Below are 15,321 nucleotides of genomic sequence, written 5' to 3'. Positions count from 1 at the left end.
TGTCTCCTGTGCCACCGTCTCCAGCCCGTATAACATAGCTGGTCTCACTACCGTCCTGTAGACCTTCCCTTTCACTCCTGCTGATACCCGTCTGTCACAGATCACTCCTGACACTCTTCTCCACCCACTCCACCCTGCCTGCACTCTTGTAGAGTGGTGTAGATCATAAATATTCATCCATTTGCACACACCTGATTGACACCCAGACATATGCCCTTGCCCCCCCCCATAGGTCAATTTTTCTTTACAGCAACTCCTTCCCAGCATTATTTACTTACTGGGCACTTTATTCTCGTTTTGATTCCTTAGACGACCTCACAACGATGACTGGCTGCCACCTCCCTTGACGCCTCACTTAAGTTGTTAGCTTTCTGCTCCAGCCATGCCATCGCCACTGCACTACTACATTAAAGGCACAGGCAGTGCTGCCCCACACCAAATAAAAGTGAGCTGACATGGCGTGTGCACACAGAGGATCCCAAACCCTTTTGCCCTGGTCTTTTGCAAACATGACTGCAGCACTTTTCGTAACACCACATGAAGTGGTTTCTTCAGGTGCCATATTATATGGGCCACTTCCTGACTACGCAACATGAAGTGACTCCTGAGTGAAACACGGTTTAAAAATAACCAAGAATTTTAACATCACAGGCTGGTCACTTTACAATAATAAACAGTCGGGGCCGTTGCATAACAAACACTGAGATGTGATAAACCAACGCATATTCCGCTTTTAAAGGGGACTGGTAGGTGAAATAAAAGCAAAACCTATGAGGGCCGTTTCTGTTCTGTACTACTGAAAATAAGGCTGTGGGAAACTCTTGATGCAGAGTTAAGTGAGTTGTGGAGTATTCACAGGATAATAGAGACGTGCAAATTCAACTTGGGAGACGTCCAAGCAGCAGACAATGTTGTTTAGGACGGCGCGTTTTGGGGTCACCACACTCTTTTTTCCGAGCCAGATGTTCTAAAAAGCTTTAAGACACGGCCATTTTGTAGCCTCCTCTACACTTCTGATAGTTTGTTTTTACATTGAATATTGGATCTTGGGTATCACAGGTCAGAGAAATAAAGCGTACAGTATACACAATGCTGAGCGTTAAAATTGTGACACTGGGAAAAACGCATCATAATAGTCAAACTTGTACAAAAGACGGGATAAATTTGGTGTCTCCACTAGGGTGGTGGTGTTTGTTTTTCCTTGAACCCAGGTATGTCAGGGTAGACCATGGCTCTCTGATGGAGATGTCATTTTTCTTAACCTTCTTTGCTGCGTATATCTCTCAATTTTCTTTAGCATACAGCAATGGCATCCTACTTGTCTGAAACTCGCAGGGTGGACGGTTCATGGTTGAGTGCCGTGCAAATGATGTGCGTTTTGAATTCCACCCACTGGACCTCCCCACAGGGGTCTAAAAGGTTGCCTCACAGAGTACAGGAACTGCCAGCAGTCACTCCAAGTGACCAAACACATCCTGGTGAAGAGGACGACAAACACACGTCCATCTGTTGGACGTTTAAGTGGGGGAGAATTGTGGAAATGCGGGGAAGACGATTTTTCCTTCCAAGACGCTGGTGCTCGTGTTAGGTGGGATGTGAGCACAGTGACGTGCGCATAACATGAGAGGGAAGAAAAATGTCAGACGCTCCAAAGTGAGGGGTCGGGAGTGAATGCCCTGGTGCACAAACCAACAGAAGGGTAGACCTCTAGTGTACATGACAGTGAGGGGCCGAAGAGCCGTATCAGAAACCCTAGCCCAACAGCTGGGGGTCAGTCCCACATCAACAGGTGTCCACACACACTGCTTGATGCCATTTGCAGCATTAGGGCCTTTTCACATATGCCACCCATTGCTTTTACGCTTGATCCCCTGACAACAAAAGGCAGGGTAACTGAGTTTGCATTGTGTTTTTGTACAAGTCCTAGTTTTATTGGTGCCATTGGGTTCCACATACATTCCTCCCACAGATGTGTTGCTGGTACCCGTTGAGGTTCCTGGTGCCAAATCCCAGTAGGACAAAGCTCAGTCACATGTGCCACAAAATGGCCCACACTTCCTGGATACCCACCATGTAGCACTTCTTGCTTGACCTATACATTCGCCAGATTTGTCACCCACTGTGTATGCCTGGGCAAAGTCGGACACTGACTGGCATATTGTAACAAGTTTATATGTTTAATATGTCACCGTGCTCTGTACAAAAAATATTTTATAAATCCACTTCTTTCTACTCACATGTACAGCTAACACAAGGTCAGATTTAGCACACAGGGGTTCACCACATAAGAACTGCTAGGCAAGCATTAGAAGACAAGACGGAGACAACTGCGAAATGGGCATTTCTGTGTGTCAGAGTCCGTATGAAACTGTATCCTCTCTGTGCCCTGTTTGGAATGGCATGATTCACCTGAGTGGAAGAGTATAAAGCCTTGGAACATTGCCTGGCACACCTTTTGAAGCCGACGGACGGATGGGAGATAACGTCCTCTGATCCTGAAAATCCTTCCAGCGCTGTATACATCGAGATCCCACTTCGGTAATAGTCTTGTCATGGCTTCCTTGTCTGTAATGCCGCATAAATCGTCATTAAAGAAAGCTGTTATTTTCTCTTACGTGATTTCTTACCGCCGTATCACTAAGGGAGGGGTATCACCTTCATATATATTATATCTATATAGTTTTGGGTTATGTAACACACCGCAATTACAAAAGAACTTATTCCAACAAGGGAGCTAGCGCCCCCTGCTGGATAGACATACCAGATACCACGGATGAACTTTGGGCACATTTAGACTGCAAGGAATGACAATCCACAAAATGCACTCATAACTGTGCACTCATGGGTCCAGAAGCCTTTTAAAAATGTCAATGAGTGCATTTTGTCTTTAGAAGGAAGGAGTTTACAGAACAAATGAGAAGAGACCACTTAGTCAATCGGGCTCGCTTATTTCTCAACCAGATATTTCTTAAAAACTCTGAAGATTTCTTTTTCAATTACATGACTTAGTAGTTTGTTTCAAATGCCCACAACTCTGTGTAAAGAGATGTTTCCTGACATCGGTCTTAAGTGGACTTCAACTTCAATTTTTTGGGAAAGGTTCAATTTGTGTACTTACTGATGAAGGGGTGGGCTTGATATTACAAAAAAGACCTAAGAGCACCAGAGAAATTCCAGATAAAAGAATGGAGTGTGGGATGTGAGCTACCAGGGAAGATTAAGGCGAACCTTCAGGATGTCCCACAGGGCAGCTCAATCAACTGAGTCGAACGCTTTACGAAAATCGACAAAGGCTGCAAAGAAACTCTGCCGATATTCGCGTTTGCGCTCCATGAGAACCCCAAGTGCCAGGATGTGGTCGATGGTAGACCTCTTAGGTGTAAAACCAGACTGGTAGGTGAGCAAGTGATCACGGATCCTATTGAAGATGACCCCAGCAAGGACTTAACCTGGCACTGAGAGCAGTGTTATCCCACTGTGGTTGCTGCAATCCAGGCGATCCCCCTTCCCTTTCCAGATAGGGACAACAAGTCCCGTTTTCCAGTCAGTTGGGATGACGCCAGTCTCCCAAATGGAAGCAAAGATTGCTTGCAATGCCAGGAGGACAGCCTTACCACCTGCCTGGAGAAGTTCACCCTGGATACCACAGATCCCTGCAGCCTAAACCCCCAAATCATATGGTTCACCACCTGTGCCATCTCAGTGAGATTTTTATTTCATTTTATTAGTACAAATGTTTGTAATGCGCTATCTTTTAAAATGAAAGAGACACAGCAAGCGGACAGACACTTATCCTTTTATAAATCATATTATTATTATAGAAAACAATTTCGTTGACATGCAGCTCAAGGATATCAAATACATTTGCCTGCAAATATGTTTGATTGGGTAAAACAGCATAGTAAGGATTGTATCAAAGTAGACATTTAAAGAAAGTGCACATTTGACTTATGAGGTGAAACCACACGGAACTGGTGACACATTTTTAAACCATCATTACGGATGAAAAACGTTTTTACTGGTGAGGCAGGATATTAAGGACATTTAGATTATTACTACATAAAAATATAATGCTGTGTATAGAAATTAGTACACTTCTATGTAATGTAAAGGAGTTCTCTACCCAAAAAATTGAAAATGTTTTTTGGTTGCTTTACCCCATGTAGTTTGTAATGGCTGACAAAAAATTAATGGGATATTTTCATGGAGAAGAGAGATAACAAACTTTCCTGGTGGAACAAAAGTCTATGGTGGAAAACATTTAAGCAACTTCCAAAAATGCCCCACATAACCCACATGTCATTTATTCAGCCATGTGCTAACAATGTGGAAAAATGCTTTTTTTTTTTCTCCAAAACATCATTAAATAAATAAGAGTAGTGCAGACACAGGAATTGTATTCCCATGTTGTGAGCATACGACGGAGTGACTTGACATGTGAATTGCACAATACAAGTCATGTCAGAGTTTTTGATATCGTTTTCTGTTGTCACCTCAAATGCCTACTGGGTCAGAAACGTCTCTCTGTCTGTTTGTCTGTCTCAGTGTCTCTCACTCACTCTCTCACTCACTCACTCTGTCTGTCTGTCTCACTCACACTCTCTGTCTGTCTGTCTCACTCACTCACTCACACTCTGTCTCTGTCTGTCTCTGTGTCTCTCACTCACACTCACTCTGTCTGTCTGTGTTTCTCTCTCTCTCTCTGTTCTGCCTGAAAACATGACATTAAAACTTTTTCTCAGCTCTTACTACAAACTACATGGAGTAAGTAACTTATAGAAAGAATATCATTTTTGGGTGGAGTATTCCTTTAAGCAGGTGCTATAAAAAATAAATATAATACAAGACATGCTTCATATCTCTCTATTATAAAAAAAAATCTTGCGATGAGACATGATCTTTTGAAGAGACACTTTCATGTCCCGCGATTAATGTTTGAAGCGCCACACAAAATGCAGATCACGAGGCAAGGCAGCAGCTGATCGAGCAAAGAGGAGGTTAAAAAAAAAAAAGAAGTATTTGCTTCCCATTGTTTCACCGTTTTAAGAGGGTTTTGGAGGAGCGGCCGGATCTCTTTTGGGTGCATTCAGCCCCCCTCTTCACAAGGGGGGGGGATAAGGGGTTGGCGAGTGAAGCAAGCAGGGGGTGAAGCCTCCTAGTTCTTCACAAAAAGTTTAACTGTTTGAATGAAGTGGGACTTCATCCATGATACCATAGAAACGGATCTCTGAAGGCTTTTCACTCAACTCTCTTGTCTTAAACAAACTCGTAATGAAGAGTGTGTTACACTACGCTATAAAAACTGAGGCTGCCATGTAACTGACGTAAAGCACTCCAAGTTGTTAAAGATGGATGTACTGTATATTTAGTGAAGTGTACAATTTTGATTAAGGGAAAAAAACAGTCACCAGTGGTGTGTAATCGTATGCCTATACCTAAAAAGCATATTGAAAATACATCAAATTTGTTAAAAATTAATTATATACATAATTCTTATAAAAAATTTCTTTTTTTGATGAAAAAAGGTAAATATAAATTTGAGCATCTTCCTTAGATATCTGACTTAACATAATACGTACAATTGTACAATACATTTTGCAGCTAAATAAATAAAGCAAAACTCTGCCTAGACTCAGTACCTGGAGCAGCGTAGAACTACTGTAGTCCATGAAGGTCGCATAAATGAAGAAGTGGTTCTCTGGCTCCTCCATATTGTGACCTTGTGAAATGTTTGAGTGAGTATCTTTCAGTCGAACCTCTTTTTGTTACTCAGGTAGTGAGGTGTCATGTCACCCGCCGTTCAGCCTTATACATTCATTGTGCACCTATTAGTCCACTTGAAAGCCGTCATTGACGTTTCCACTCCCGTCAGAGTGTTTTACATGTGACTTTGTCCTCCTTTTTCTCGCAGTCTCACTAAATTGCTGCTGCTCCACTTCAACTGCTGCAGATTCAGAGGAATATTGAGGGATGGCAGCGTCCAACTTTCTTCCTGATGTTGTTTTCTTCTTTTTCTTTTTATGGACCCTGCAAAAATAGACACACACACGTTAAAAATAATTAATTTGATTAAGACTTGAGCTGAACAAAATGGCACTATGGTGTGAGTCACTGCCTGTCCAGATTTTATTCATCTCATGTCCATGTGAATTTTTTTTTAGAAAGATCAGGTTCTTCTCATTCCTCAAAATGTCTGTGGTGTATTACATAGCAAATGTGAACTTTCCCAGTGTCAGACTGCGTGTCTGAATTTTCTCTGTGACAGACTGACATCTCCTCTATGACTACTAGGCCTTGAAGTCCATTTCACCAAGGTTGACTTTAGCTTCCTGGAACTCTATAATGAAAATTGCATTTTCCGAACATGAATGGCTGGATGACTGATGCATACCAATCACCATGGGAAATGTAAGTAATGGATTTTGTAATAATAATAATGACTACAATTAAAATTGAAGAGATGCTACTGTCACCACAGACCTGAGCATCGGCCCATTACAGTTGCTTTTCTGACCAGCTTGAAGGATCTCATGGCTACCTTATGGCTAAAACATCTGAGAATGTGAGAAAGTGGAAGATTCACACCCTTGATGAATCCCATTAAAGACAGAAAGTGTTCTAAAGTACCTTAGGTACAACTAGTGGCACAATGGTAGTGCTGCTGCTTTGCAGTAAGGAGATTGTGGGTTCGCTTCCCAGGTCCTCCATGTGTGGAGAGTGCTTTGAGTAGTGAGAAAAGCGCTATATAAATGTAAAGAATTATTATTATTAGCTGATAAAATAATTGGCTAGTTAGTCAACCAATCAAATGGCCTTCAATCGAGAGGCCTTTCACTACGCAAAGGTAAGAAACATTCCCTGTTTCATATCCCCCATGCATACAAATTTTTAGAGTCCATTTCCAGGGTGCTGGAGTCTACTCCTTGCAGCAGTGGGCACAGGACCTGCACCCAATACTACAGGGGAAGCTTACAGTTTTTAATTAACCGCACATTTTTTTTTTTTTGTTTTGGTCTCCTTTTGAAAAATCCACATAGATATGAGGAGAAAACGCCGCCTCCACATTGGACAACTAGACAGAAAAACCACAACACAATCTGAACAAATTACATATAACTTATAGGAAAACGTGTTCTGTATGGGTATTAGTCTGCAGGGAGAAATAAAATCAAAACAGAATATTTTTGAAATTTGATAGTAATCAAACAAGAAGTCCATTTCTGTAGAAGAAGAAAGACATTGGTGAAGTAAATATTTGACAAGTACACCCAAGAGGAACCCAAAAAACAAAAATCATACACACGGTCTGAGAGTATCCAAGAGCACATCCATGGATCTCCAGAACTCTCTTGCCACATATCGTGCTCCTGTTCTGTTCATCCCTTAATAAAACAATTTCAGCTGAAGAGCAAATAGCGTTCAAAGAAAGGGTAGGCCGGGGAAAACTGTTGTTCTTAAAAGAGATCAATGCTCAAGAGATCAAAGAATTTTTTTAACAATAGAGGAAAAACAGCAAAAAGGCATAAAATGGATTTGCTTAAAAAGTGAACTTCCCCATACGATTAATAAACTTTATTTTATTTTTTTGGAGACTGGCAGTGTGGTGGTGCAGATGTTTTCTGATGCACACTGTACGGTAGTCAGACCTCTGGTTATCAACTAACTTTTGCCCAAACCATAGGTACTAATGGAGGATGTAAACCAGCTGTAATGTGTCAGAAGTTATTCAATGGGGCTGCTTCAGTTAGTCTCTGGAAATTCCATATGAGGAAAAAATAATGGGTGGCGCAGTGTTAGCACTGCTGCCTCGCAGTAAGGAGACATGGGTTTGCTTCGTGGAGTTTGCATGGATTTCCTCCCACAGTCCAAAGACATGCAGGTTAGGTGGATTGGCGATTCTAAATTGTCCCTAGTGTGTGCTTGGTGTGTGGGTGTGTGAGTCCTGCAGTGGGATTGGTTCCTACCTTGCACCCTGTGTTGGCTGGGATTGGCTCCAGCAGACCCCCGTGACCCTGTGTTCGGATTCAGTGGGTTAGAAAATGGATGGATGGAAAAGATAATACATTGTCACAGCTTGCACATTCACTTTCTTCTACTTTATTAAATGGTGGCAATGTGGTGCAGCAGATAGCTCTGTAGCCTCTCAGCACCTGGATCCCAATTTAATTACAGGGGCCCTCCTATACAAGTAGGCATGTTTTCTGTGCGGTTGTGGTTTCCTCTGGGGACTCCTGCTTCCTTCTTAATTTCAAACACCCAGTGTGACATTCACTAATGCCTCCCGTGTGAGTGCAAGAAGAAAAAAGTATATATTTATTTTAGTTCTGTTTATTTCTACTGCTTTACAAGCAGTGGCTGCTTACTGTTGTCACTATTATCAGGGCAATTTTACTGCAGCTTGTTGTAATTCACCACAATGTGAATTTTGTGAAACCCCAAGAGGAAAATATGAAATACGTACCCTCAGCTAGGCAGCATCCCCCCCGTTAAAGTAAAGCTTGTTCTGCATCCATTCAAGGCACACTGTCCGAGCTGCTGCTTTTGTTTTGCTGTTCTACCATTCATTTCCTGATGTACTTGCAATACATGGAAGTAATTCTGAATCCTTTTGTGGTTATGATGAGCAGCTACTTTTGATAGACAATTAGATGGCAGAATTTTTAGCAGATACGTACAAGGACACCAGAAATGGTTCAGAAATAAGAACTTAACCCTTGCCTTCCTAACTTGCTTTAGGTTTATCAAGTCCTGTGATAACAGTTTGTGTTTTAAACCATACCTCAGAGGGGCACTAAATAATTCCACAAAGTAATGTATAGCCCACATTCTTTTTGATCAAATGCTTTTATCATCATATTTATCTCGAAGGACATCAGGTATTATGGTAAAGGTTTTATAGAAGTGTATTTAGAAACATTGCTGGGGACTGCACTATACTAACGGCAGTACGCCTTTATAATCTGCGTTTTTTAAAGTGCTCCACTGAGACTACTGATCTTTTGCTAAGTCGTTTTGTTTTTCTTTCTCTTTTAGCTTTTTTTATTTGCAGTCAATCAGGTGTGTATTTGTTGTAATATAATGTTACTTATTTATTGAGCTTCTGTAAAAAGTCAAATTCCACCCTGGTGATGAGTTCTGTCTGTCTGTTATCCGAGTGATTTTATATCATAAACTGATGAGCAGTCCTTCAATAAGTCACCTTAACTCTGGTAATTTCTAAAACACTTAATCCAAGTTTTGATGTGGTGGAGGCCTCCTGCTGTCCTGGCAATAATGGCCACAAAACAAGAAGTGACTATTCAATACTAGGTAAGATTACTTAAACAGGGAAATTAAATCTAAAAGGGTGATATATTAATACATCCCTTTCCACTGTACTGTGAGGTGGACGCTTGTACATAGGATAACCCTAAGCAGCTGCAATTAGCACAGCCACTTTATTAACTGAACTAAGGCCAAGCCTCCATAATGCAGTGTGCCCTCCGGGGACTTGATGCCACTAAAATCCAGTGATGAGTCAACATTTGTTGGATTAAACAAAAAGGACTGTCCAATGTCAAACAAACACAGGGAATAATTCTAATAAAATGTGTGGTTTAAAATCTGCATGGCTGTCTGCAAGTCCGGCTAGACCCGACACCTGCAGGCCAGCGAGGATCTTGAATTTCAGACTAATATACGGTGTTAATAAAGCAAAAACAAAAGGAGGGGCTGCGATAATTAAATATGTTTAGTAGTCTGACAGACCACCACACCGAATAGAAGACAGAATGTAAAGTGAAAGTCGCTAAGTAGATAAACTCAGTTAGTAGTCTACCTTAAGAGTACGGCCAATACTTTTGAATTAGGAAGTGAGCTTTATATTTTAGATAACCCCTCATGTACAGTGTTACTGTGTTTACTTACAAAAGACCCTTACTCTCTGAAGGAGTGGTCAGCATTTGGACTTAATGCTACTACATGTGCAGCTTACATCACAAGGTCACATGCAACAGACAACTGACCGGAGTTATTTATTATTTTGAAAGCCGTGGCTTGTGTGTTTGTTTTTTTTTTTTAATAAATATACTAGGGGGCTTCGCTCGCCAACCCCCCAGGCCTGCACTACACGCCAGCCACTTCACATCTCTGCTGCTCGTGTATGTGGATTTCACTTTCACCAAACAACAAAAGTTTTAATTCTCACAGATATGCCTCTTCATTGGGAAGAAACACTACTATTCCCTGATGGCAACACGAATTACATGATCTACAAGTCTCCGATTTAAAGTTTAAATACGAACAATATATTTGATCTCTTTTTGCTGTTCTGTTATTTCACGAGTAATAATTTCCGTTTATTTGCACTAATATGATCTTTGCTGTCACTTTTTTTGAGAATTTTTGTATTTCCATTCTCTCTAACCTGCTCTGCATGAGTATCAAGCCAACGTTTTTGAATTCTTTACAACGTTCTTCTTTGTCACCTACTCTTTGTCTTTTATTTCCGGCCCCTGTATGGTTAAATCTCTTGGCACAAAGTTTCGTTTCGCCAGACGTGAAAGTATCTCTCTGAAAAAGTCTTGTCTCGACCCAGGATTTTTTGTATTATAATAGAGAGATAAACACTGACCTTAGACCAGTCTGCATGATTCCTTCATATTGCACAGGTTTCTTCTTGAGAGTGGAAATTCTAAAATGGACCTGATACTTCTGGGCATGCGAGTCTGAGGGCCCTTCCTTATCTGGGGCTGACAGGCAACTGGGTGCCCATGACCTTGCACTGAACTAACCAGACGTAAGAATGTTCTTTATTATATACAATATAAGGAGGTAGGCAGTGAAAACTCCTCATTTATCAGTAAATGACTGTACATTACCTCACAAACACAGCACTGTTCCCTCTTTTTTCAGACAACACTACACTGACTGAACTGTTCCACGTATATGGCGTTAAAGACTTTCCACTCATGTCTTTCTTAATATGTAGCAGACACTCGATACATATTGGTAATTAGAAGAACAAAATTAGCAATGTAAAAAATACATGAACAACAAAAAAAAAAACGCTTACCCGTTAACGTTACGTTAACTGTAAAAAAGATTGCACTGCATGTAAAAAGGCAGGGAAGAACAGACTAAAGATGCAAGTGAGCAGGAGTTGCTTAGACGTTCTGTTGTGTGAGTCAATATCCAGAGTGCCAATCCTGCCACCAAACCCCAGGTTTTTCCCTGCAGGTTGGAGGGCCTACATGCAGGGCTGGATGCAGATTAACGTCTTACTCAGGACGGTTTGATTTAGCCTTGACGAATATGCCTCATTGACTTCCCGCTTAGGATTCTTGTCTTTCTGGCTCGCATGTCGCTTCTAGTGCTTTGTTAAAACTAATTAATTAATTAAATTTAAATAGCATCATTCCAAACTACACCATGTGCTTTACATAAATAATGAAAAGTTACTTCAGCCACCAACAATGTGTAGCATCCACCTGGATGATGCAACGGCAGCCATTATTGCGCCAGTACATTTGCCATGCTTAAGCTATTAGGTGGTGAAGGGGTGAGAGAGAGACAAATAGTGACATGGGATGATTTGGCGGCCAGAACGACTAGGGCATGGTGGGCAATTTAGCCAGGACATTTGGGTACACCCTACTGTATTTGAAAGATGCTTAGGAATCTTTTATGGCCACATAGAGACAAAGGACAGGGACAACGTTTACAGCACAGTGTCCTTGTCACTGCAGTGGGGCATTGGGACCCACACACACAGCCCACAGGGTAAGCGCCCCCTGCTGGCCTCATCAACACCTCTTCCAGCAGCAACCCAATCTTTTCCAGATGGTCTCCCATCCAAGTACTAGCTGGGCCTGAACGAGCGTCACTTCAGGTGGCTGATCTTTTCTGTAGTACGACTGCTCAGGCTGCTGGTGAGGAAGTTGTTTTTCATCTTCTCTGCCCCAGAACACAATTATTTAAATCAACATTCTATTGAGAGTCGAAGAGAGAATTCATAAAATTAAGAATAAGTTAAGTTCTGACAAAATATGCTGTACAGAAAGACAAGAAACTTGGCTTTACATCTCCAAGCCTGTGGATCCCAGTGTAATGATGAGAATCACTTTTAGGGTAACGCTGCCGACTGATAACACAGGACATTTTGGTTCTTTTCTTCCTATTGTCTGGATTTTAGCACATTTAGTTATAATAAACTGTAACAGAATCTATACATGGAATCAAAGAGCTGCTCTATATTTAAAACTCTGAAACCACAGTTTTTGAAGAGGCACGTGGGTACTTCTGAGAATGAAAATGCTGACATGTTTCCAGTTCATCTACAAGAGAATTTTTCTTGGTGTTAAATCCTTCCCCAAAAAACGTGTATTAGAACAGGGGTGTCGAACTCCAGTCCTGGAGGGCCGCAGTGGCTGCAGGTTTTCATCCTAACCATCTTCTTCATGAGTGACCAGGTTTGGCTGCTAATTAACTTCTGTTGCCTTAGTTTTAATTAACGTGACTCAGGCCCCTTACTTGTTTCTTTTTCCTTAATTAGCAGCCGAACAATAATGAGACACAAAACAAGCCGCCACATGACCAGCTCACCTCACACAATATCTGAAAATTAAGAAAGGTGAAGGTCTTGGTAAGGCTGATCTCTCAGGTCCCCAAAACATTTTGACGGTGTTCTTAGAAAAAACAGAAAAAATCTGGTGTGGCAGAATGAGAACAGCAACAAGCCATGAAAATTAAATAACGGGTATAATTAACAGCAAGAATCGGCTTCTCATTTAGAAACTGGTTGGAGTGAAATTGGTTGGAGTTTGAAGCCCCAGTTTAGCTGGTCATCTGTCGGCTCGTTTCACGTCTCATTTCTGTTTGGCTGCCATTTAATGAAGAAAAGAATCAATTCAGAGGACTGAATCCTTAAAAACGGGGCCATTAAAATGAAGGGAAAAGGAGTTAATTAGCAATGAAAACTGCTCGCTGATTAGGAAAAGGGTGGGAATGAAAACCTGCAGCCACTGCGGCCCACCAGGACCAGACTTGGGACACCCCTGTATTAGAACATATGCCAAAAAAAACAAATGTTTTGTATTTTACAACTCTATTAAATATTTCACTAGTATGACATCCGAGAACTCAAATGGTCTTCCAATTTAACTAACAAAAAAGGCCCATAAATGATCATGACTGAATTATACAACTTACCACATAAACGTGTATATTATAATAAAGCTAAATATTCAGATACAGAACTCTTTCTGTTCTCTCACTGAAAAGTATTGACTATTGGCTGTGTGGCCCGTTGTTTCAGCCTCATTACTGAGTGACGTGAGCAGATGTAGACGACGGCTTCTGTTGAAACATCTCAATGAACAACAACAATGGCCTGCAACCCACACAAAAAAATCAAAAAAAAATTCATTGTGCTTTATAGATTTAGGCGTTTAGAATCCATTTCTGACATTGGACTTTATCACAAACTGCTCCCACAAGTGAAGACATTCAGTGAAAAACACGGTTTTGAAAAATGTTATTGATTTTTCTTTTTTTTTTTTTTTAAACAAGTTGTATTTGTTTTATGGCGTGCATATTTTTCATGCTCAGAATATTCCTTGAAGTATATTTTGAGCTGAAAAATGTCAACCTTCTTCATTCTTAACATTAGCTGAGGTGTAAACAATCCATAATCAAGTATTTACTACACATTTTTTACTCTCAGTATTTAATTTCTCTCTTCTTATTCCTTCAAAACGGCCAGGAATTTTCTATTTTGAAGGTTAGAAAGATGCCATAAAGTTGTTGTTTAAAATTTTTTAACAGAAATATGCAAGGTTGGATTTGTTTATCAATTGTCCTGACCTGCTAACAGGTAAGCACGTTCCTTTATTTGGAAGAAAAATTCCAATTTCCTTGGGAATATAAGGGTGGAAGCTGTGAGGAATAAGTTGGGCAGCTTCTGTCTTCCCACCTAGCACGTGACTAACACTCGCATTTGGATTTTCTTTCCCCACCCAGTCGATGAGGAGCACAGCAGGACAAATGGAGAGCTCTTATAGCCTGGGGAGTCTCTGTTGGTCATTCCTCTGTGAAACACCTTCAGAGGATTACAGAAGAAAAAAAAGCCAAAAAGTGGCTACTTGAAGTAAGTACAGTAATAGTTATGTTTAAAACACTTGTGTAATCTCTCTTTTAATAATTACTTTTAAAAATATGTATTGCTTTTTTGCTGTATAGTGGTCCTTTTGTCCCCATTTTAAACCTTCATCTCTCAAAAGCTGGATATGATGGAGCAGTTCTGTTTTCAGAATTGGATTCTGCACCCTAAATCTATAAGGAACTCCTACAATTTATGACCAGAACAAAAAAATTTTTTTTTTGGAGACCATCATAATATGCCATGCACTGCTCATGTAAATACGTGATAAGTTACCATACAATTAACCATTCATTAACTGAAAAACTTTTTATAAATTCCAAGCAGAAGTTTTGAAAACTCAGTGTGGACTGTGGTGAGTGCCATAAAGATTTTTTCACATTAAGACCAAATGTACATATTCAGAAGTGAATGCTAGTCATGGTGCTGCTGTAGAAATATCAGCCAGTGGTCACACTGTGGCCTACCAACTGGTAAACCAAGCCTGCCTTTCCTGGGTCACTTCTTCTCATATCGGCAACTGATTAGCGGTCACTAAACCACAACATGAGAACGATCAATGCCTATAATTCCTTGGTGACCTACCTGATTCCAGAGGAAAGTGTCCCAAAAATCACTATAAGAGGACCCTCAAGGGTTTTCCACCTCCTAGCACACCATTTTATGAGAGTGGTGTAACCCCACAACCATTTTAAGCATGATTCTTATGCCAAGAGAAATGTATGCATGTGGAACAAACACTGTTGGAGTTCTACCAGAACCATAGTAAACAAACATACCCAATAACCCGGCCTACTTTAAAACAGAAACAACTAAACAAGCAGGCCGCTATATTTTAACAGACAGACCAATATTTGCTAGGTAGTAATGAGTTATTATTGTATTATTATATCCACCGATATTCTGAGGCTCACAGGAGCACAACTGTTTTCTGTAGTCACACAAGACCAGTGTGAGGATCATTGTGAGAATGTATAAAGAACCAAGAACTAGCCAGGCAATACTTCCTCTACCGCTTTTAACCCTTAAACTGCCACATACTTGGGAGTTAATGCACCCCTAGACGCCAAATACTGTTTTGCTGCACTTTAAGTAAACGTCACAATTCACAAAGAAAATGTGAAATTTTAATGGAACACATTTTTTTTCATGCCAAGAGCATCATAATTACTGCAACCCTGATC

The 15,321-nt window shown here is 40.7% G+C and overlaps 1 protein-coding gene across 2 annotated transcripts in view; it reads right to left on the bottom strand.

Annotated features, from left to right (window-relative positions):
* Positions 1-3,784: 3,784 nt before the first annotated feature.
* ahi1 (Abelson helper integration site 1) overlaps positions 3,785-15,321 on the bottom strand; it is a 225,479-nt gene continuing 213,942 nt past the window's right edge. For both annotated transcript variants that reach the window (XM_051919275.1, XM_051919274.1), the window contains exon 27: positions 3,785-6,027. In XM_051919275.1, coding sequence (XP_051775235.1) covers positions 5,829-6,027 — 199 coding nt within the window. In that variant the 3' untranslated portion in view covers positions 3,785-5,828. The remainder of the gene's footprint in view (positions 6,028-15,321) is intronic.

Source organism: Erpetoichthys calabaricus, chromosome 15, assembly GCF_900747795.2.
Source record: "Erpetoichthys calabaricus chromosome 15, fErpCal1.3, whole genome shotgun sequence".
NCBI lineage: Eukaryota > Metazoa > Chordata > Cladistia > Polypteriformes > Polypteridae > Erpetoichthys > Erpetoichthys calabaricus.
The sequence above is the reverse complement of the archived record's forward strand: the minus strand, read 5'-3'. Positions and strand labels throughout refer to the sequence as shown.